At 38.6% G+C, this 24302-nt stretch overlaps 1 protein-coding gene across 5 annotated transcripts in view; it reads left to right on the top strand.

Moving 5' to 3' along the window:
* Positions 1–24086, top strand: part of mctp2b (multiple C2 domains, transmembrane 2b) — a 46571-nt gene extending 22485 nt beyond the window's left edge. For 4 of the 5 annotated variants that reach the window (XM_032560752.1, XM_032560754.1, XM_032560755.1 and 1 more), the window contains 19 exons: positions 142–284; positions 574–650; positions 1398–1512; positions 1953–1979; positions 4187–4354; positions 4571–4701; positions 5514–5700; positions 8233–8326; positions 8409–8511; positions 8601–8703; positions 8878–8979; positions 9086–9160; positions 11919–12038; positions 17149–17262; positions 19424–19465; positions 21240–21349; positions 21445–21554; positions 22335–22432; positions 23308–24086. In XM_032560752.1, coding sequence (XP_032416643.1) covers positions 142–284; positions 574–650; positions 1398–1512; positions 1953–1979; positions 4187–4354; positions 4571–4701; positions 5514–5700; positions 8233–8326; positions 8409–8511; positions 8601–8703; positions 8878–8979; positions 9086–9160; positions 11919–12038; positions 17149–17262; positions 19424–19465; positions 21240–21349; positions 21445–21554; positions 22335–22432; positions 23308–23355 — 1967 coding nt within the window. In that variant the 3' untranslated portion in view covers positions 23356–24086. The remainder of the gene's footprint in view (positions 1–141; positions 285–573; positions 651–1397; positions 1513–1952; positions 1980–4186; positions 4355–4570; positions 4702–5513; positions 5701–8232; positions 8327–8408; positions 8512–8600; positions 8704–8877; positions 8980–9085; positions 9161–11918; positions 12039–17148; positions 17263–19423; positions 19466–21239; positions 21350–21444; positions 21555–22334; positions 22433–23307) is intronic. The other variant, XM_032560756.1, reaches the window with a different exon arrangement.
* The last annotated feature ends 216 nt before the right edge of the window (positions 24087–24302 follow it).

Genomic DNA, 24302 nt, shown 5'->3' with positions numbered 1-24302 from the left:
GTGTTGTTGCAGCCTTAATTTACAATTTCAAAAATGTCTCCTGTCACCCTCTGTCTTGGCACAGTTTTTCTTTTCTTTTTACAATTTGCTAAACCCTCGTCACTGGTAATATATTTTTCTGTGTCCCAAAATGCTCTTCAGGTACCAGCGACCCTTACGTGAAGTTCAAGTATGACGGAAAGAGCATCTTTAAGAGCAAAGTGATCCATAGAAACCTGAACCCTGTATGGAACGAGTCCTTCGTCGTGCCAGTAAAGGATCTGAGCCAGAAGATTTACATCAAGGTAACGCCTCATTCGCAAGTCAGTCGCAGGGGTCAGTTGGAACTCGCTTGTAAAGGTCAACATGCTGGTTTGGCCTCTGTTGAGTTATGTCACTTTTAGCTGTGTGGGAATTAAATGTTTCAATAAGCACACATGATAAGACACGTAATGCAAAATCAACGCTTGGTTAGCACATTAGCTCTGCAGACTAACAATTGTTTCCACAGTTAGTGTTGTGGGTGAAGTTCAGCGGCTGTGACTTCCCCTGTTGTTCTCCGGAGTTAACACTTTGTTTTCTGATATGACACAGGTGTATGACAGCGATCTGACTACAGATGATTTTATGGGCTCAGCCTCTGTTCTCCTGAGAGATTTAGAACTTGACAAGTAAGTGTCATGAATTATGAGTGTAGTGAACGTCTGAGGGGAGTAGTCTTGGTGTGAACTTGGTGGAAACTGATCTCTCATTCATAACAGCATTTGCCAGTAAAAACGGGGAAACACCTTTGACACCTTTGCCTGTGTAGTTAGAATCCAGATAAATGGTGCCCCCTGGTGGGCATTTCTGAAGATGTTCCATCATGTGTTGCCATTTATTATCACTTCTTCATAGATCTGGTCAGTTTCTCTTCTTTAAGAGAACTACAATTCCTATTCTGTTATATTTTAAACTATAAAATGAGTAAATGTAAAATCAAACATACATTTAAACATTTTCTTTTATGATGGAGTAGATCAAATCAAGTTTTTTCCCCTCTAAATTCCTTCTAACGTTTGACATAGGGTACTGAGCAAAACCTTAAAGCATTTTATTTAGCTTTTATGTGTTAGATGAACACAAAGAGTCCACATTTTTAAAGTGGAAGGAAAAGGATGCAAAGTTTTCAAAATGTTACAAAATACATCTAAAAAGTGTGGCACGCATAAGTATTTAGCTACCTTTCCTTAAAGGTCCCTAAATAAGATGCAGTGCAACCAAATTAGCAAAGAATGTTCCATCCATTATATGAATATTGTAAATAGCAAACCTACATTTTCCAGCAGGACAACTATTGTACTCTTGTACTCTTGGTTTTATTTGTTTGTACTTTTCTTAAATTGAACTGTTTAACCTTTTATTGACCTTTTCCTTAGGCCCAATGAACTGTCGCTCACGCTGAAGGACCCAAACACTCTGGAGGAAGATATGGGCTACCTGCTGGTCAACATGACAATCTCTTACAGAAACGGAAGCAGCAAGAAAGGCTTTGTATGGCAAGCCCTTCGTGTATTAACTGCATGTGTTCTAGAAGTAGAAGTGTCTGTTTATCACCAATCAGGCATGGTGGAAAAAAAGCACAACTATTCTGTTGGGTTTTTTTTGTAATGTTTAAAAAAACAATCCTTAATAAAGGTTTAGCCTATCTTTAAAGTTTTTATCAATAGACTTTGAAGCAATGTTTGTTGGACAGAGTGGAAATATTACATTATGTACAACGATACAGTGTTAAAAACCAAACCTCTAATAAGAACTAATTAATTTTGTAAACTGTCCTGATAGATAAAACCTTAGATTTGGGAGAAATTGTGCTTTTTTAAAATTGTGTCTGTTTGAATGTTTGTTTTATTTTATTTTAAATGTTTTCTGTATGGCCTACTAACCTCAGTGCCATTTTGTTTTGCACTTATCATGCATGCTCCTGTCAGCAGAAGTGGTCCCGAAAGCGAAGTAGTAGGGTAAGGCATGGTGGAGGGAACACACTGGACAGACAATGAGCAACAATCAATTCGGTCAGCTTTATGACGGGTATCTGCCAAAAAAAATAAAAATAAAACACAGAATCAGCAGTTAAAAGCTCAAGAGAACAATCATGTTTGGATTTGCCTCATTCTGATCAGACATGCTTGAAATTAAAGAAACAGTGTCAGCCACTGTGTATTTTGGCAGATATCTTTTAATGCAAAATGTATCTTTCTGTCACAAGAGGGCAGCAAATTACCATAATTTAGGGGAAAAGGCATCTGTATCTTTAGCTAAGATGTGACAGATGTATGCAATCACAGCTTTTTGTACCAATTTTAATTAGATTTTCTCTTTTAATCTGTGTTTGTGTTTGAAATACAAGTCTGCAAATTGATCAAAAATCTTTCTTCCATATTAACCTTTAGCCAATAGACTTTCTTGTACATTAAAGGGTAAACACTCCACTTTTAAGAACAAAACATTGTCACACATTACATGCTCTGTAGTTTATTAGCACAAGAGACAATTACAAACCTCCTCCTGACCATAATGGAGAAGAAGTCTGACCGTTGTGTTCTGAACTCACCGTGACGAAGGGGTGTTAAACTCTCAGCAGTTTCTAAATGCATGTCTTGTGGCTTCTCTTGCTGCTGGCTTAGCTTAGTGCATGAATCTGTTGTTGCAGCATGAGACGGTCTTCTTGAGACTATGTGCATGCACATTAACTGCGCTCTTGTTTATATAACTTGTATAACTGAACAGATGTACATGATGCAGTGTGGCAGGTTTCTGCTTTAGCCTGAAACAGTAACATCAGCCGTTCATCACATGGCAGACAGAGAGGGTTTGGGATTGTCATCTCGGGCGAGGCGGGATCCTCTGTGTTTGATGACTTTGACTTTTAAAAAACACTTTCACAGTGTCATGTAGTCAAGGAAAAGGTATAAGGTTATCTGATTCAGGGATGTCCAAAGTGCAGCCCATTAGCCATTTGTGCCAGTTGAGGCAGAGGGACACTTTGTTTTATCTTTCATGATATTTTCACACCTGGTAGTCTGGTAGACTTGGATTGATTTCACACTCCTCTGTGTCAAACGATCCAAACTAGTTGAAAAACCTGTTCCCCTCCTCACCTGTGGTGGCGCTGCACCAAGAACTACTGAAGGAAACAACTGAGAAACGTGTTGAGTGCAACTTCACAAAATGTAAAAAAAACAGGAGTGGCATCAGATTTTAGCGGTTGTAGGTTTTCTGTTTTGTCTCAGGTAAAAAACCAAGAGTCATTTTTTCAGCTAGTGTTATACACACGCTTTTGGTTTGGTTGTTTTTACCCAGAATGCCCTGCACTATAGTCCACTTCCTGCTTTTGGAGCAGGCTCTGGTCCACTTGCATCCACATATGCATTCGAACTGCACCAGAGTTCACTTTAGTAGAAGGTTTTTGGCGGACCAGAGGTGATTTTACATCGGTGCCTTTTCAAACAAACCAGACTTTCTAGGCCAACTAATTAGAGTTTGATTAAAATGGACTAAGCAGGGCTGCGACTACTTCCTTAGGATGTTATTTTCACACTCTGAAACATTCTTAAGATAAAAAAAGTGAATTTAATGAGTAAATTTTAGTCAGTCTATGTTATCAGATAACCAGGTAATGTGGCACGCTGCTTATAGCTTACTGCCTGTCATTTTAAAACACTGTTAAGAACATAAACAGTGGTGGGTGATGCTTCTTTGGTTTCCACACTGTGACTATTTGTGTTTTTCATGACTGATAGAAAAAAAATTGTCTGTAAGGAAGAAATCTAGAAGAGAATAGAGATAAACTTTTGTTCTGGTAATCAGCTCTGGTTCGGCTCATGACTTTTTCTGCTGGGTGTCGGGGATAATAAAATTCATTAAGCTTACCTTAATGAGGGGTTCTTTAAAACCCAAAATGTGAATCGATGCCCACAATAATTTGACAGATTTTATATATTTTTTGTGAGGTGTTCACGATAAGGATATCATTTTCAGTACGCTGGTTTTTCATTTGTTTCTGTCTTTTCTGATCCTATCTCTGCTCTTTATGTGCCTTTCTTTGATATTTAATTTAGCTTAATTTTTTTTGTTATTTATATCTTTTGTTCTCTCTCCTGATTTCCATCCTTCTTCAAACACTTTCCCCCATTTCTCTCATTCGGATGCCGGCCTTCTCTTACAGGCAGGGCCTTCCCAGAACTCTCAGTTGTCGGATTTGATGAGGAAGAGTCAGATCTGGACGTCGCTTGTCTCGGTGACGCTGGTTGAAGGTCGGGGGTTGAATTTGGACAATCAGACAGGTGATCTGTTTGTTCGCTTCAAGCTGGGGGAGCAGCAATTTAAAAGCAAGGTACAAAGAAAAAAGCATCTCTTCCATAAACGTCTTTCTCCCCGTTTGTTTTGATTCTCCTTTCTGTTAGACTTTGTTTCCGTTTTGTACTTTTTCCCCTTCTAGCAAAAAAAGTAAACATGCAAACCCCTACACTATCGCTAAGTGTTCTTCTAATGTAATTTGTTGGTGATTAAAGTGTTTTTCTTTATGTTTTATCTTCTTTTTTTTATTCAGAATCACTGCAAAGTGACCAATCCTCAGTGGAGAGAGAGATTCACTATGAGACAGTTCCTGAACGTTGCCCAAATCCTGGAGGTGGAGCTCTGGTCCAAAGAATCACGAAGGAGCGAGGAGCGTTTGGGAATGTAAGGCTCTACTCCTCGTGTTTCTCCATGTGCTTGTTTTTTGTGAATATTATTCCAAAAACTATTAATTCAGCTGCCTTTCCTCTGCTGCCCTAAAATGAAATGGAGCGTAAACTGTTGCCTTTAGGATTCAGGAACACAGTCAGAGAGGAAGTCATTGAAGTTACAGACGGTTTAGGTTAAAAAGCAGCATCCTACATTTTGAACACCTCTGTTCACTCTATCATCTGAAAATGGAAAGTTAACGTAAAAAAAAAAAAAAATGCAAACATCAACTTCTATAGTTGCTCTGTATGGACCAGATTTTTCTGGAAAACAGTTTAATATAAAATACTTTATCAAAAAATAATGAATTTCTCAGAACATTTAAACTTTTCCCCAATTTTTCTCCACTCTTTTATTACTCATTTCCCTTTGCCTTTATTTCTAATGTTTTCTTCTGAATGTGTATTAACACGATATTTGTTAAAAATCTGGGTGCATTTGTCCAAAAGGAGTGCTATAATATGGATTTTGGACAATTAATTGTACAGGATTAGGACAAGTTGGGGTGGTTAGAAATTAAATAACCACATCTAGGTTTTAAAGAGTCCATATTTTTTTTACTTTTATTGTTTTTGACATTTATGTATGTATAATACATATATAACACTAATTAATTTAAAATAAATCCCAAATAATTATTTATGCCTCTATTTTTTGGAGCACTCAGCTCACACTGCTGAACCTTTGCTTCTTTAATCACTCTAACTTTTCACTTCTGTAATCAAATTGCTCCGTGTGTGTGTGTGTGTGTGTGCGTGTCCGTCCAGGTGTGAAGTGGACCTGTGCCAGATCCCTTTGAACACGCGGGCGTTGTTTAAGGAGCCCCTGACTTCCACCAAAGGAACCTTGGTCTTCCTGATCACACTAAACGCATGCAGCGGCGTCTCCATCTCCGACCTCAGCGCCGCGCCGCTCGATGAGCCGCAGGAACTGCAGAACCAGCTGGAGAACTACGTCAGTATCCAGACGGTGCACTTCACCACCCACCTACTCCTACCTACTTTTTTCTCAGTTTGTTGCCTGAACACTCTTGTTCTTTTGGCCTGAAAACATGATTGATTGAATCAATCAATCAATAAAATTTTATTTGTTTAGCACATTTCAGCAACAAGGCACTTCTGAGGGCTTTACATCATAAAAACACAACATCATGCAACATAAAATCAACAGTTGAAACATTATATTTAGTCAATGTCTCAGTTGTTGATGCACAGTGCTGATGGATGCAGCTTTAGGAAAAGGTGATGGTCATCAAAAGTTGCAGTTTTTTGGGATTCAGTTGCTGCTTTTTCCAGACTTGATCAAAGTTTTGGGGAATTTCAGCTTTTTTATTTTTTTGTAAATACATTTAACAGAATCCTATTTCTCGAAGAACTATAATCAACAATATTGCAAACATATTTCTGCCTGTATGGTTTTATTACTATTTAAACAAGTAGCAGAGGCAACGTCAGGCCAAACCTAACTCTTTGACATATTAGCGGTTAGCGGTTACCGCTAGTGGCTAAGTAGTCAGCCTCTGTTTGTTTTCTTTTTCTAAGAGAAGATGAATCACTACCTTTAAATTGAAATGGATCTATTTATTTGTATAGAGGAGAACGTTAAATATTAACAAATATCAAACACTTTAACGTTTATAGCCGAAGTTCATTTGCAATGCGTGTCCCTAGCTGAACGTTCGGTCACATAAAACGATAAAAACATGATGCAAAATGTGAAATGCAAATAAAGATATAAAAACAGAGCAGTAATGGAAAAACACTATCAAGGAATTTAAATTTGTCAGTCATTTCTGACTACAGATCCTTTTTGTTCAGTTCAGTTTTAGTTGTGCAGGAAGGGAAGTCCACATGTTGACTCCACCATTACCCAGAAATGTTTGACCAGTTGAACCAGGAGTTTCAGGAGGAATCAAAAGGTCACTAAACAACCATGAGGACTTCCCTATTATTTTTATATGTTTAAAAACAACATGGCGATGAGATCTCACAGTTTCTCATCCAAACCAAAAAACCAGGGACACTTAATGGATTTCCTAAAATGGGTTTAAAAAAGGTTCAGTAAATGAACGACGGAGGTAAAAACTTGAAGGAATTGTTCTGTAGATGGCAGTACATGTTCAGAAAAGGTCTGAAAAAATAATCTGCTTCATCTTAAAGGAAAAAGGTTGGAAAAATGGTTTTACATCCAGTTTTAAACAGCAGCAAGTCAATCATAAAGTGAACTCAGAGAACTCAGAATAATAACATTTAATACAGTCCAACCTGGAGATTGAATGAGGTCCCTCTGTAGAAATCTGGAGTATACAGCAGGCAGAGAGTCCAGGTTTGTCGTGTGGGTAAACTATACTTGCTCGTGTTTAAAGACAAGAAGGGGGTAACTACTGTTTTGGAGAAAGCACCCTATTGCAATCTGCTTAAACGTTGTTGGAAGAAGCTTTCACGTCAACTATTATAGGCGCTTGTGAGTGTCAGATTTGCAAGGCTAGTTAGACTTAATGCCTAAAAGTATGAATTTAATTGCAGGGACTTGAACGTTGCTTGTAATCTGTCACAGGGAGTATTTATTTGGGTTGACTGTCAGCTCCATGTATGGAAATGTTGTGAAAACTTTGTCCTGATTGAAGGTTTGGTGAGAGAAGTGAGACGCAGAAGAAGAAGAAGAGAGAACTCGCTAATGTTGCATTACCAAGATGTCTTTGGCTACAGAAAGTTTTTTTTCTTATTACTGTATGTACAGTAATAATACATCAAAACCATTCACTGCAAAAAAACAAAAAAAAACAACACAAAATCTGACCAAGTATTGTTGGTGTAGTTTTTAGTGCAAATACTTGAAAGAAGACAAAACTATCTTACAAGTAACTTTTCATCAAGACAAGTAAATAATCCCTTAATATTGATGAAAACGTCCCTCTTCCACTGCCAGGTTATTTCACTGATGAGACATTTTTTACATTTTTGGAAGTAGCAGTTTTCATCAATATTAAGGATTTATGTACTTAACACCAGCTCTTATATATTTGCTGGAAAGATACTTGTACATTAGTTTAATCTTTTTTCCAGTATTTGCACTATAAACTAGACAAAAAATACTTGGTAAGACTTTGTGTTTTTGTAGTGTTGGTAAAACTCTATTAATAACACATTATGATTTAAAGTTTGTTGAGGTTTTTTCTTTTAATCACTATTAGGGATGCATGGATCCACTGTTTTCACTTCTGCTGCTGATGCAGGTATCAGAGTTTTAGTATCGGACGAGTTTGATGCCATACAGAAAATTACTACTGAATTTACTTAGAACCTTTCTGTTTTTTGAACACAGACATACAGTAAGTAAACTTCCAAATTAATTTGATAACTGCACGATACCCGGTGCAACATTTTTTTCAATATGGGGAGCGATACAGATGTTAATATCAGATCGGTTCATGTCTCTAATCATTGTGCTTCTACAGCTCACCCCGTCTGCTTATTGTCTCTGTAGAGTTTGCAAAGATCTCTGACGAACCTGCGGGATATCGGTCTACTACAAGTCAAAGTCATCAAGGCCTCAGACCTGGCCGCTGCTGATTTAAACGGTATTTACGTATTTAGACTTAATTTTATCATTCGCAGTTAGTTTTGTCGCTGTTCCTCTTCAGTGTTTGCTCTCATCCTCAGGAAAGAGCGACCCTTTCTGCGTGTTGGAACTGGGAAACGACCGGCTGCAGACCCACACAGTCTACAAGAACCTCAATCCGGAGTGGAACCAAGTCTTCACTCTGTTAGTTTGAGTCTCAGATTTACATAATAACAAACATGATTCAGTTTCCTGCTCCGTCTGTACCTGACCTCCTTGTTTCGCCTCCACAGGCCTGTCAGGGACATTCACGAGGTCCTCATGGTGTCCGTGTTTGATGACGACGGCGACAAGGCGCCAGACTTTCTAGGAAAAGTCGCCATTCCGCTGCTCTCGGTATACGTTCGACTCTGACGCAGACAATAGGCCAATCTATTTACACTTTGGGCTTAAATTAAAGTGAAGCGGGTGATAACACCTCAGCAGACGGGAGACTGAGATATAATCCAGCGTGACTGCTGGTCGGGTTCATGGCTGAGTTCAGCACCTCGTGGCCTTTCTGTCCTGCAGATCCAGAGGAGACGACGGGTTGTCTACATGCTGAAGAAGGAGGACTTGGGCAGACTGTGGAAGGGGAGCATCACTCTAGAGCTGGAGGTTATTTTTAACCCTGTAAGTGAAAGTTCACCCTCTACTTGTGACACAATGAAACGTGAAGGAAGCCTTTGAAACACAAGCTTGATGCCGTCCGATCCTCTGCTGTTTTCTTTCTCGACAGGTCAAAGCAAGTATAAGAACTTTCCAGCCCAAGGAGAGGGCTTTCATGGAGGATAATCTGAAATTTTCCAAAAAGGTTTGTCCCAGCTTTGACCAAATATTAAAATGATAATTTCCCATACAGACACAGTCCCTGCTAGTGGTTTTAAAAAAAAAGGTTTACAAATAAAAATCTGACAAGTATGTCTTGTAGTTGTTGTATTCAGTCCTCCCGACGTTAACTTTGTGTAGAACACTTCATACTGGACCTGCACTATATTTTAAAAATCCAAAATAAAACACAACCAAAAACAATAAATAAAATGGGGGAAAAACACAGACAACCGAAACCATAAATAAAATGTATTTTGATGTCTCTGTAAACAACATTGCTCTTCAAAAAAATAATTATCATCAGAATGGATTTTATGAAGATATTTTTAATTTATCATGCAATTGATTGACAACACAACCAGCATTTCCTGTTGTGTTCATTTGAACAGAAAGGGAGCTGCAAGTGGTTTTGCACTAGGCTTTTATTGTGAAGGTTTGCCGTATTCATGGAAACACGCACCCTCACATTATTGTTTCAGCCGCCCTGCCGAGTGTAATCACACCCTTGTCAAAAAAAAAACTTGATTAGTCCAATAAAAATTTGAGCTGGTAATTAGTTAAATAGACCAACCAGAACATTGTGCAGAGCACAAAAATCCAGCTAAATGTTTGCTAATAGCAGCAGGAGGAGGAGGAGGAGAGGGCTCTGGTTTCTCTCTCCTGCCTGTCGGCTACAAAACCAGTCTTCTTTCAGAATATTGAGAAAGCATAACTTTGCAATATTGTCAAATATTGTATAACAATATTGACTATAATTAACCCACATCTTTCTTTTCCATCATCACAATGTCCCCAAAACTCTCACTAAGATTTGTAGCTGTTTTTATAAAAGGACGGTGAAAGTCCATCTAAGCAGTGCCAATATTAACTGGGAAGCAAATTATGTACAAGAACTGTTCATCTTTTCATACATTGGAGTTTAATGTATTTCTTAAATGTGTGTTTGTTTTTTTTATGTGTCCATTTTATCTTATATTTACTCTATATCTTTGAAAACTTTTGCTGCTCTCAAGTTGAAAAGACTTGAGAATTCAAATGTGCTTATACCGTAATGTATCTATTCCATTCTATTCTATATGATCATTTATACTGAATATATCTATATTTTATTATGCTCTTTAACAAACCTCAAACCTTCACAGAACAGCTGAACTTGTTTAAATTGCACACAGTGTGGTATTTATTTTCTAAAGCAACTATTTGCATTTAACGTTATTTCAGGGTAACATTAAAGGAAATGATTCATGATTTTATTTTAAGTTGTTTCCACGTTTTTATTGCATAATTCCACTCGGCTTTGTGTTGTCAAATCACATAAAATCTCAACAAAACGCAAAATGACTTTAGCTCTTTTTGAATTTGCGTGCAGATTCATCAGGAAGGGGTCACTTCCGTCACTAACAAATCTCGATATAAACACACTTCACTCTTTTGTTCTTCGATTAACTTTGAATAACTGCAGACATTTGTCTAAATTAGCTGCTCTGCGTTTTAATTGCTCCAACATGGAGTGAATTCTTGCTTGCTGTTCTGCTACATTAGCTTGATATACAGTGTGTGAGACAGGGTGCGAGACAGGGTGCCTGACTGTCTGCACTTCCCACAACGACTCATTGTTGTCAGACAATACGTTGCTCACTAGCGCCACAGAAGTGGCTTCTGAACTGAAGACTGGGCTCGCAGCGTGCAGGTCTGCTGTCGGTTTTAATGTTCAAAGTCTCGTTTGCCAAAATCAGGTCAGATTACTGACATTTCTTTACTGACGCTGCAAAAATACTAAATGTTACTTTTTTTTTCTACTTTCTAGTGTAAATATCAGGTTGCTGCCTGAAAAAGACCCAGATATTCATAAATACAACAAGTAATTATTGCTGAAGAGGTTTCAAAAGCACTGGCTAGTATGCACAGTTCATACTATGTTTTCACAATGAAGTTTCAAATCTTTAATTTGTGAAATTGTAGACTTTTTTTTTTTTTTTGTTTGTTTTAGCCATGTTGATTTTCTGATTATCATGAAGGTATTTTACTCTTATTTGGACAAACTAAAGTAACATCATAAAACACACGTTTTAGATCATTTAAATTCAAGCTGAATTTTTATGTTTAACGTTAGTGATAACCTACTTTTAGATAATTAACATTTTTGTTTTCATTTGGGACCATTTAAAACTTTGAAATGGCTTTCTATAAAATTATGTTGAATTCTGTATTTGAAGTAAAATAATTGATTTTAGTAAGACTGTCTGAAATTAGTCAAGCCATATATATATATATATATATATATATATATATATATATATATATGTGCTTGCTATAAGTAAATAGTTCTTGAATACAGATTTTAAAAAGTACCAGTTCCACTGACAGATTTTTTTTCACTTAACATTTTTTTTTTATTACAAGTGAAAAAATCTGCAAGTGGAACTGGTACTTTTTAAAATCTGTATTCAAGAACTATTTACTTAAAGCAAGCTTATATATCTTATGTAACATAAAAGAGTTACTTTTATGTTACTTATGCTAATTTTGCCTTATGTCAAAAGTAATGAGATATTTACTATTTAAAGAAAACCAGTTTGATGTTCCTCTGATGTTTTCTTGCTGATTACAAGTCAGGTATATCTCACAAAGTCCCACATTAATTAAAGAAAACCAGACTGTGGATGTATTAATTATTATTTTTTTGACTCCAACTTAATGCGTTTGTCTTCTGTGTGTGTTTTATTATCCGTGTCTTTCAGGCTCTGGCCAGGAATGTGGCGCGCGTGAAGGCGATTTACACGGCTATCAGGTCCACTCTGCAGTACATCAAAAGCTGCTTCCAGTGGGAGAGTGTTCAGAGGAGCCTGCTGGCCTTCCTGGTGAGGAGCTTTAGCTGCTGATCAACAACACTATCTGCATTTCTTTCTCTCTCTCTTGTTTTCCCTGCGAGGCTAGCGGAAGACGACCGCAGCCCCTTACTTGAACTCTCCCTGAGAGATTCTTAATCAATGCATCGCAAGAAAAAAACAAAAGGAAAAAAAAACCTGCTAGCTAGCTCTTTGTCGGAGCGGTCGGCTTTCGGTTTCCTCCTGGACGCAGAGTTAAGCCTCAGCTGTGAGAGAGCCGGGTCCCAGCGGAGTCAGGATGGCCTATTTTTTTTCCTGACAACTCATTAACCCCTCCGTCCGTTCTGCGCTCCGTTTTGATTCGGACCCCACGTTATTCAGCCGGAGTCTCGATTAGAAAGCTCTTCAGAGATCTGACCACCTCTCCTTTCTGTGTGATATAAAATTGAAGACAGAAACACAGAAAGCAACCTTCTCCTTCTTTTCTTGTTGGCCATACAGTTCCAACTTTGAAATTTGAGCGTGGGCAGATGTTTTGTCGTTGCCTGCCGACCCACATCGCAGTCGATGGAAATAGCATAGAGCGAGTTTTTCATTAACAATTCAAGCAATCAGGGTCATTGAAAGGTCTTTTTGTTTTTACTTTTCCCATCCCAGAGATGGCGCTAAAGTTTTGCTCTCAATCGGAGGTTGGAGGGTGGGAGGTGGTGGGGGAAGCCTTCTGCAGGGCTAATGAGGAGACGTTTTGCTTGCCAGTAGCACAGTTTGCTCAGTTTACTGTGAAAAACAGCAGCTGTAGTGGAGCTGTAATCTGATTTGAGTCATGCATTTAGTCTTTTATGGCCATAAAATGCATCAAACGGGGAGGGATCAGAGGTCGGCGCGGGCTTTAATCAGCAGCCTCTTGCAAGTGAAACATCTAAGCCGTATTAAAACGCGAGATTTAATGGGAAAACATTGCACTTTAGCTGCGAAGAAAAGCGTTCCCTCTTCCACACTTCCGACTTTCCGCCGTGGCATTCGTGTTTTAACTGACAGCTATTCGAGCAAAACATCGAGGCGATGTACAGCAACACGCACGTCCTCCGTTTGAAAGACAGCACCATCTGTAGTCATGTTTTCACACTGATGCCCACTGCCTTGTCAAGCCTCAGTGAGAAGAAATAAATGGCTGCCCAGTAATACCACCACATACGCATAATGAATCAAAGCTTCACTCTGCGTGACAGCATGCGCTGACGAACCACCTGCACCATCTGCCGGCTGTCACACAGGGAGCTGAAACGCGCCGTAAATCGGCGAGACGCCTTAACCCCGGCAGCCGCCGTCCTCCTCCTCCGAACCGCTGAGCTAAAAAAATTAATAATAATTTTAAAAAACGATTTGCCTTTTTCTGTTTTTCATAATTTACTGAGAATCGGAAACGAAACGGGCCGTCTGTTTCCAAACGGTAACCCCCTGACACCTCCTCGGTTTCCCCTGCCTCCTGTCTGGACTGGTGTTCACTGTGAATCTGTCACTTTTTAAATGTGTTCCTCATTATGCAAACACTGTTGTCAGTGTTTAATTCCTGCATTTGGTTTCCCAACTATTTTTTTTTCCACCTTTTGCTTACCGGGTAGGATCTCTATGGTTCTTGGAGGATCTGAGGATAATTAGCAGTGGTGTGCGGCAGAGCTGAGGCGGAAAATACATGAACTCTAATGCTCATCTCGCCAAGCCATACTTTTATTCCTTATGTGTTGCATAGTGAGCCAGAAAAACATGCATTTCCTGTGAAAACGCACTGTGAATACTGTAAGCTGAATGTTTTTGGTGAAAATTGCAGGAGCATTTTAAGTCCTTAAAGTGACTTAAGCAGTGAAAAAAAGCGATAATCTGTAAAACATGTATAGACAAACATCTAAGAAGTTTTAGAAATTGCTGCAGGACACTGCTTACAATGCTATACTATATATTATTTCACTCATAACATGGGAATATTTTTTGTTAAAAGTGAAATGATGTTGGAGTGAAACTAGAACTTTTTCATCAATTTTAAGGGATTATTGACATAAACAAACTCCTACATCTTAAACTTGCTTGTAAGTTAGTTTAGTTTTATTTCAAGTCTACTAATATATTTGCACCAGAAACTAGACAGAAATACTTGGTAAGATTTTGTGTTTTTGCAGTGTAAACTGTAAGGTCAGCAGCTTAAAAGCTAAAAGGAGCTAAAAAGCTAAAGCTAGCTGAAAAACTAATGAAAATGTAGGCTATCACTAATGGGATGAAAGGACAGGACTGCCATGAAATCTTGAGAAGTACATTATACTTCTTGTACATTAGATATCCTTTTCTACATATTTTTTCTTTGTTATGACAACTAACTACTGTGGATTTACGTAGCATCTTACCTGATAATATCACAAAGTGCAGCACAATTGTGAAATGAAGGAAAATAGTACGATTCACAGTTTTTACAAAGAAAAATCTGACGCTTACTTTTATGCGCCAATACTTTATAGAACCACCTGCCACAACAATTACAGCTGCTTTTATTGTGTGTTTCTACCAGCTCTGCACATCTAGACTCAAATTTTTGTCCTCAAACCCAGTCCAACTGGATGTATGCCTTCTGTAAACATCAATTTTCTCGTCTTACCTCAGATTCTCAACTGGGTTTACATCTGCGCTTTGATTAGACCGTTCTAACTCATCGAATACGCTTTTATCTAAGCCGTCGTAGCTCTGGTGGTGGGTTTAGTGTAATTGTCCTGCTGGAAGATGGACCTCCAAGTCACTCTCGGGTGTTTTGCAGCTTTTTTCAGGTATTTCTCCAATTTTCTTGTAGTTATGCCATAAACTTGGTTGAACAGTGCACAGCAACATGTTATCACAGTTGAAACCAGATGTTTACATAAACTGAATAAAAATGCACATACACATTTTTTCCTCACTGTCTAAAGTTAACTTAGACCAAAGCTCTCTTGTTTAAAGTGAGTTAAAATGACCAAAGTTATTTCTGTTTGCTGAATGCCAGAAAACAACATATTTTAGAAATGTTTTTGGTATCTTTTTCAAACTCAGAGGTTCGGATACATTTGGTCAGCATCAGGGAGAACTGGTACTTATCATGTGAACAAACTTATTCGCATGTGATTTTAATTGCATTTCTTATTTAATGCAAACACCACAATTTGTAATGGAATTGCAGCTATAAAGCCCGGACCTGCAGCACATTTCTACAGAACTTCCTTCCTGACTGGTATAATGTGTTCTTTGGTCTTCATGATGGAAACATAAGACCAATTAAGAAAGAATACTCTAAAATTACCGTATAAAGAACATTTTAAAAACATATACCTATATATTTTTTTTAAAATATTGTACTAAAATAAATCTTAGATTTCTTCATTTTTTAAATTATTTTTGACAGTTTTTTTGAGGCAGTTTTTGAAGTTATGCTGTAGGAATTTCGTACTTCAGTGCTGAATAACATGAATGTTTTTCGTGTAGGAAAATGAGGCTGCGAACTGTAATATTTTCTGTATAATAACCTGCATGTGGATGTACAAAAAAAGATTTCTGACACATGCAAACTCTTTCCACAAACATTCATCTGGAACTCTTTCCACCACTCTGTACCAACCTTTTTCACTCCTAAAGTTTTTCCTGTGATGTGCATAATATTCCCACATCCTTTTATTTATTTATTTGTTTTACAGCTGAAGTCTGTGTAATGCCTCTCAAGTTGAAATGAGCTACAATTATCCCAATCTTTATGGTCTGAGTATACATTTCCACTAAAGCGTGACTTGTGTTTTTTTTCCCCCCCAAACCCTCAGTCATTACAAAGTCCTTCCTAATAAAACATAACCCTGTCAGCGTGAAACCACATCCACCTCGTCTCCCAGGCTCTGCTTTGGCTCGTGATAACACGGAGGAGCGTGCCGCTTGGCACTCGGCACGTTGTAGCTGATGCTGGTGTTGGCGTTCTGATCTGATAAGCTTTATGTCCAGGAGAGCGATGTCTTTAGCAGATGTTCACCTCTTTTGTTTTTAAAAACCCATAATTGTAAGCCTCACTCAAACATTTTAACTCACTGCTGCTTTTTGGCCCCAGGTTGCTTCTCTGGCAGGATTACTCCAGTTTGATTCAGATCTTCAACTGAAACAATAACATCCAGATTACTTTGTCATTTTATCTGCTTCACACAGTGCCTTGCGACACTTGGCCACTACAAACTTCAGTGGAGTTTGAGGGAGATTTTATGTGACGAATCACAAAGTGTTGCTCCTCTGTGGGGAGGAAGAGAAATCAAATAAGTTTGTTGGAGCTTTTGCAAAAAGAAAAACAAAAGTATTCTGTTTTCCAGAGTCAATAATATGTAAAATTGACCCTTTTTTCTATTTTTGCAGTGTGTAGACATTTTCAAGTCTTGCCCCAAATTTTCAGTTAAATTTAATTTGAATTTATAGATTTTTTGTTTTTATTACTCTGGACTTTGGCTAGGACACTTGTACCACATGCCTGTCCTCTGATCTAAACTAAAGCTGTTTGTTTAGGTGGTCTTGCCACTCTTCCAAATAGATCACAAGTTGCCCTGTAAACAGATTCTCTTGTGTTTGCTGTGGATATAAAACATCTTGCTATTTGCTTACCAATCAGGTGGTTTCTTCAGGTAATTGATGTACCATTGGTTTAATCTAGGAGGATCACTGTAGAAGAGGCTCAATATATTCTCTTAGGTTCTTATTCGTAAATAATTGTGAAAGCCACGCTGTATTTCCCTCCCAGTTTACAATCAGGCTCTACTTTGTGTTGGTGCATTTCATAAATTGCCCGTATCTGTGCTTTAGATGACATATCAGATGGCAATGACATTTCCACACAGCTTCCCCACGGCTGCTCTGGAGTGATTTCCTTCAATGTGCTCAGGATGAGTAACAGCAATTAGGCTTATGTAGCTACAGTCAACTCATAAGCTGGGGTTTGAGTTGGTCCAACTGAGCACCACATGAACATCGGGGTTGAGGTAATACCAGATCGCTCTTCATCAGGGGGACCGGAGCGGGTCAGATCAACCGTTAGCTTCTGGGTGTCACGTCGAGATTCCTCCCCCTTCTCTGTGCCTCGGCTAACGTTCGGTTCCTCCTGCAGATTTTTCTCGTCACGGTGTGGTACTGGGATATTTACATGCTGCCCTGCTTCCTGGTTCTGCTCATCACCTGGAACTACTTCCAGGTTCTCTCCGGACGACTCAGTCAAGACGTGGTGAGTCAATATATATATAGGGAGAGAAAGAGGGAGAGCCTGATGACTACTTTTCTCTGCTCTCTTTTTTCTTCATTATGTGCAAAAAAAAAATGGCCACCCAAACTGTGTTTTGTGCTCGTAATTAGAAGCTCATACGTTGCCATGGCAACAGCTTGAATATGTCTTTCCAAGTCTTAATAAAAGAATAACAGAGTACAAAAGCTTAGAAATCCGACTAAATAGGCGAATATAACAGCGCATTATAGTCAAAGCTAATTTTCAGAGCTTACTAACTCGGCTTTCCCCGTCCCCAGTTTTTGTCCTTCCTCTGGTTCGCTGTAATTGCACTGCAGCTCAGCTTTTGTTTTGGCGGGTCAACTTGGCAAACAAAAAAAAAAAGTGCTTAGTGCTCTCTTCAGAAAAGGTTGTGTGTTTTTTATTTTGTTGGGTTTTTTTCTGGATTTGGATCGCTCTCAGTTTCACTGATGTGAGTCCAGAGACGGCAGGAAAAACTATTAAGTCACAAGTCAATGAAGGATTTTCTCACTATGATTAGTTGTGACTTGTATATATGTTTACGATTTTGCAACAAAATAGGGTTTGTAAATATTACTTGTAAGAAAATAGTCAATGAATAACTTAGATAGCATATTTTATTTAATTTTCTGACCAAGAAATACAAGAATTATTACAAATTAAGTATGTACTTTGTCAGCTGATGTTTCGTTTGCATTTTTCTCAACATACTTCATTTCTTTATACATATCAAAGCAAAATAGTTGCAATAATCCATCTGTCATTAAGGAATTCATCTTTTCTGGTCAAAAATAGGAAAATAACAGAATATCTAAAAGAACGTCGGGCTAAATGTGACTCAGCTAGGAGAAGAGTTGAACTATAGAAACTATGGTGGAAACGTATCATTTTTAAAAATTATTTGGCTTCACTGAGGCGTATCATTTTAATTGGCTTTAAAAGTACAATGGCATCTGGCGGTAAAGTCACAGAAAACCAACTGGATACGTGCTGCTGTTCCTCTTCCCACCAGATGTGACAGATGTGAGCTCACCTAACGCAGCCAGACTCCATGTTTCATAAAACAGGAAGTATGCTGTCTGTTGACACCACTTTGGTGAATATTGCTCTGAATTTCTATCTCGACATTAATTAACTGTAAACTGTAATGAATTTAAAAGTTTCTCAACAAAAATCACTGCTATTGGCAGATGTTCAATTGACTTTTCTTTATTGTTTTTTTATTTATTATTATTAAGCTGGGGTAGAGTTGTATACAATTATGGAAAGTTTCTGCTTTTTTCAACAGAATGTTAAATCAGAATGAGGTCGAGATGTTTGTTTGGTCACCATGACAACAAAATCATTACGAAACATTCATTGAGAAAAGCAGAAGTGTTTCAAAACTTTAAGTAAGTCACATATTTATCTGCTTTAGGGGTAACCACTCACATCCTTTTAAACGAAATGTAGTTTATTATCACATGCTCCCTTTTTCCTTCTGGAAGCTGTTTTATTTTGATCATTTATATTTTGTTATATTCTCAGAACCTTTTTTAGAAGATTTTGGCTGAGAACCACTTTTCTCCACTTCCTGATGCACTGTCAGGTCTCCGTTTTAGTTTTAGCCTAAAATCCATTGATTCAGTTCAGTTAATGGATTGAATAATCCCCCTGTTAAATATAGTAGTTTTTATATCTATAGTTATAGCAAAATCACCTAAAAAAACATATTTTTATCACTTCATTTATAGTTTAACAAGAAGAAGCTTCTTTATATTCTGTTTTCACGGTTTTGCCAGCTCAAGTACAGATTTAAAGTGACAGTAACGTATATATATATTTTTTTAGCATTACCGCTTTTTAAACAACTCCTTTGCCATGAGTGAGTTTTTATGAGCAGCGCTAATGTTAAAACCATAATTATAGGTTGTTAATATATTCTGGTATGTGAGGCTGAGCCTGAGAAAAAGCCGGCGCGTCCCGTCGGTCGGCGACCCCGCAGGGCCGAGCGTTTCAGGAGGCTAATCTCAGGGTCAGCGCTCAGCTGCAGGAGTTAGTCCAAGCTTCCAGTGTTACACCAACACCATGTTAGTTGTGTTTGTTTTTTTTTAATCCTGAATCCTTTGAGTCTCACCTTTCAGTGTTTTGTTTTTTCTTCTAGGACAGCATGGATTTGGCGGATGAGGACGAGGATGATGAAAAGGTATCGTACCTTCTGAGTTGGGTGTATTTTTAGCAGCTCAGCATCGACTTGTGTATGAATAGAAAAGAATTATGATTTTCTCCCCCCCTCCCCATGTTGACAGAGGTATCTCCCTCTCTGATCTATGGCTGTGTGTTGCTAAGCCTTTTATTCGGCACTAAATCTTCCGAGGCGTTTTGATTCCTGCCAACCACCAGTTGTACTCCTTTTGAAACCAAAAGACGTTTAGGCCTAATGAAGATCTCACCAACCTGTTTCCACTTGTCACAACACATTCATATGGAAATGGAGGGGCGGGGGAAAAGGTCTGCTGCATTTGGGAAAGTCCCTGAGCTTAACAAACTACATAATACCATCAATATAGAACTAATGACAGCACTTAGACATGCCTCTATAGAGCTCTTTCTGAAAGTTAGTGTTGACTGTGCTGAAATGCTTTTAGGCGGTGGAATATGTCTTCAGAGTGACAGCGGTTTATTGTTGACGTTGTGAATGGCCTGTGTGGCTCTGATTCATGGCGGTTCTCATCAGGATTCCACTGGGAACCCGACCCTGAAGCGGCCCAGGCCTTTCAGTGCGCTGACGGATATTTTGCTGAGGCAAAGCGCCGTTTGTCTTAACTTGTGGTTTTTGGAGAACATCCTTCCCGCGTCGGCCCATGTCCTTTCTTCAGATGTTTAACCATCTGTTAGTCTCGCTGCTTTTGATGTGGACATGTTTCGGTCCGAAGTGCTTCTCTCCGAACAAAGATCTTCCATGAGCCTCGTTTCTTCTGTTTACTTTGAAGCCGTTCTTCGGAGTGTGGAGTGGCTTCTCGGCAATACCTCATCTCTTTTCGTAATTCAGCGTCCTCCTCCGCTCTGGAGAGGTTACACCTTCAAACCTATTCGCACGGATCAAATGTCCCCCTGAAAGCCAAAACTTAAATAAATCATCCTCATTTACAACAAATATTACTTTAATTATATAGCATTATTTTAGACTTTTATAAAAATACTTTTACATTAGTTTCATTCTTGGTTCAGATTTAAACGCATTGTTTGGCTCTGAATGTATTCAGCTTTAATTTCTATTACTTTTGGTACTCAAATGTATTGAAGAGGCTACAGAAGATTAGAAAGAAGGCAGCACAGCGAATCAATTGATCATTTTGATATTCTAGCCTTATTCTTGAAGGTGCTGTTCATTAGTGGTTATTTGGAAAACAAAAACACTTTAACTCCAATATTAAAGAAATTATTAAATGTAGCGCTCCACAAGGCTCAGAGTTGGGACCTAAACTTTTTAGTGAAAAATACTTCATTTTCTTCAGTTTTATGTCTATGTGAATGACTTAAACAATATTGTTAAAAATGTTGTTTGTGATCACTGTTATAGATAATGAACCTGTTATGAACTACTGGATGAATATTTTTGATAGAAAATATGTTTTAGGTTATTTTACTTTTGGTTGTTTTTGTACTTCATGTAAGAATGGAAATCTGTATTTATTTTCTCAAACTGTAATATGAGAGAAGCAGCTTATGTGATGTCTTCCTGCTCATCTTTTACTCAAGATTTTACAAATTCTGCTTTGAATGTTGGCTCTTTAGTTGGGGAGTTAATTTTAACACATGTATTGTGAAATGAATTAAAAGAAAGCAAATCAAAACCTTTTGTAAAGTTAATTAATCATCAGTAACATCATAATAACAAGTCTTGGAGCCTTTGTTCAGTTTTGATTGCAGTTTTATTTCTTGACCTTTTTTAAGCATGGTGTCGTTTTCCACCACAGGAGTCGGAGAGGAAGGGGCTACTGGATAAAATCCACATGGTCCAAGACATCATCATCACGGTCCAGAACCTGCTCAATGAGGTCGCCTGCCTGGGAGAGAGGATTAAAAAGTAAGAAGTTCTCAGATCCGTCATAAATGGCAACGATGCTGTGAATTTTCTGTAGGACTTTTAACTTTAAAAATCATTTCAACTTCAACTTTCAGCACATTTAACTGGTCAGTGCCGTTCCTGTCTGGCCTGGCTCTCGTGGTCTTCATCACTGCTGCAGTCATCACATACTTCATCCCCATTCGCTATATAGTCCTGTTATGGGGTAAGTTTCAGCTGTGTTGTTGCATCTTTATCATGGCTTTTCCTCTCATTTCACAGAACGTCTATCCAGGGCTTTACAGAAATATTCATATCCCTTAAACGTTTTCCCATTTTATCATTTTCCAACCACAAACGTCAGTGTATGTCATTATGATTAACACTGGACAGACTTACAACCAGAGCCAGGACTGAAGCATATACAGGGTTTAGAATGGCCCAGTCAAAGTCCAGGCCTAAGAATCTCTAGCTGTAGTTGCAGTGAATGCTGGTTATGCAGAATATGACAGCAACAGTTTTCAGATTTTTGCTTTTGATTTGCTTCCTGTTGTATATAAGTATGCATTATTCTGTTTTTTAACCCAAAGAAAATACTTTGAGTTTGTGAGTATAACCTGAAAATTGTAAAAACTCTAAAAGTTGGTTTTTATTTTCGGTGAGCATTCTCACTTTAAACTGGAGAGATGAATTAAATTCATTCACTTGTCACTTTTATTTCCATTCACGTTCCATTTGAGTCTTTCTCTGCATGTTTTGTAACATTGAAATATTACGACTCAAAGGAATAAATACTTTTTTTTTTTTATTGTCTGGAACTTTGGAAATCTTGCCATCCTAAAGCGAGCGCATCTCCAGTAAGAAAAACGAAAAGTGTTCATGCGGCGCTGAGAGCAGCAGTTCTTGGACAGCCTCTCCTCCGAGCGTTTTCTGTTTGTGTGGAAACAAAGCGCGCAGCCACCAGAGACTAGTCCTAATGATATGCTGGTGTGACTTTTTGTTTTAGGTATCAATAAATTCACCAAGAAGCTGCGGAACCCGTACTGCATCGACAACAATGAGCTGCTTGATTTCCTGTCGAGGGTGCCTTCAGATGTGCAGAAGGTAAGCTCGGCGGGATCAGCCAGCCAGGAAGCCTAAAATCCCAGAGGCTGCCGGCTCTGCCTCCAAGCACGACGGCTCCCAGGCTTTTCCTTTCCCCCTCTTGTCTGTATAATTAGCTCTGTTTCTGTGTAATTATGCGGCCCTGTGTAATTTCACCCGTGTTTTGGTCGTGATACATCCCTGGTGGCGGTCTTCTGCTGTAAACCCCGCACGCGCTTTTAGCCGCACAAGTTAGCTGTGAGCGACTCAAGGTCCCGGTTAGCCGTGCGAAAGCAATATTATCACTTTTTATTAATTTACTGCTCACGAGAAACATACAGGCTTCTATTTTTTTTATTTCTGGACTTTTATCCTCTCTGCTTTCTACTTTTCTCTCGCTCATTCCCTCTAAGCTTTTAAACTCCATTTGTCTCCTTCTTCGCCGCCCTTGGGTCACATAGTTGAGTGAAAGAGACACTCTCTGAAGCAAAGAGATGCTCCAGTGTCATTGTGCGCCTACAACCGTGATGGGCGTCCCACTCATTAGCAATGCCGTTCCTCATTGAGCGAGCTTGCTTACTTTTTTTGAAATAACATCAGCTTTTATATCGCCCTGCTTTGCTGAGTAAGAAATTTATATATTGTGCTACTCAGTTTTAAGAAGAAAGGACCTTCGTGTTTTTAATTAGCATTCATGGAAATGATGAATACTTTCCCTGCTTTGGTAATATTTCCCCTTAGGTTACGGTTGAACTCAGGAGGACCGCTTGGAATTCATTACAGCTTTGAATCTATTTACTCACGTCTCTGGCACTGTTTTTTTTTTTTTTTTTTTTTTGCTTGTTTTGTTCATTTAACACATAACTAAAGATAATTTATGTTCCGACTTCCTGCAGGTTCAGTACAACGAGCTGAAAACTGGTCGGAAGAAGAAGGTCCTGTAGAAGAGGGAGGTCGTTTTCCGTGGCGGTCCTGATGCGGCCGTTGCCGGGCGTCGTCATGCAGAAAGCCACCATATGGAGGACTGTGTCTCCATCTGAGAAAATGAAAAAAAAGGGGGGGGGCTCACCTTTTGTCTTGGTCACAGGTTGTTTGATCATTTTCCCAGCTCAAATCGGCCGGCGCTTCTCAACCAAAGAACGTCGAATTAATGAATTCGCCCGTTTGTGCATTTCCCAAGCAGCTTATGGTCATATTTGTCATGAATGTATATGTTTTACCTTGTGTACAGTTTTACTTTTAAATATTGATCAATTAGTGACTGCTGTATGTTTGATTGTTGGTGCATTATGACACTTGTAAGTTTGTTTTTTTTCTCCATCTGGGAAGAAAAACTCAAAACTATGCAACCTTTGGGACGGATGTGAATGTCTTTGTGTTTTAGAAAAGAATAAGTCATTTTCTAAGTCATAGTTTTTATATAGAAGAATATAGAAGATAGCAGTTATGTATTAGATCTTTACTTTTAATGCAAAAATGTAATCACTAAGTTTATTTAATTGTGTCAATATGAATGTTTTGCATGCAAAGAAAAGTGCCTGCGTTGAGTTTATGGTTCCTCTCACTCTTTGTTTTATTCTTCAATCCTGAGCTGCAGCACCTTATTTATTATCAGTAATACTCATAAACATGTTGTGTCCTTCTGGTTCCAGTAGCAATAAATGCATGCATCAGAGCTGTCCGTTTCTGTGAAAGTGCTTCCTGCTTGCCATTTGTCGTTTCTCCTGTGTTGCAGATAGCGGCTCACTTTCAGAAGCCCACCTCTTCTTCCTCCTCCCAGCCTCCCCCCGAACGCTCCCCTTCCTCCCTCCAACTCTTCATTAGGCTTTCATGAAGAGAAGCGCGGCTCTGCGCGAGACCTCGCCGGCACCCCGGGATCCCCGCTGAGCCG

The sequence above is a fragment of the Xiphophorus hellerii genome, chromosome 4, assembly GCF_003331165.1.
Source record: "Xiphophorus hellerii strain 12219 chromosome 4, Xiphophorus_hellerii-4.1, whole genome shotgun sequence".
In the NCBI taxonomy this organism is placed as follows: domain Eukaryota; kingdom Metazoa; phylum Chordata; class Actinopteri; order Cyprinodontiformes; family Poeciliidae; genus Xiphophorus; species Xiphophorus hellerii.
Note: the sequence above shows the minus strand (reverse complement) of the source record. Positions and strands in the feature narration are given on the sequence as shown.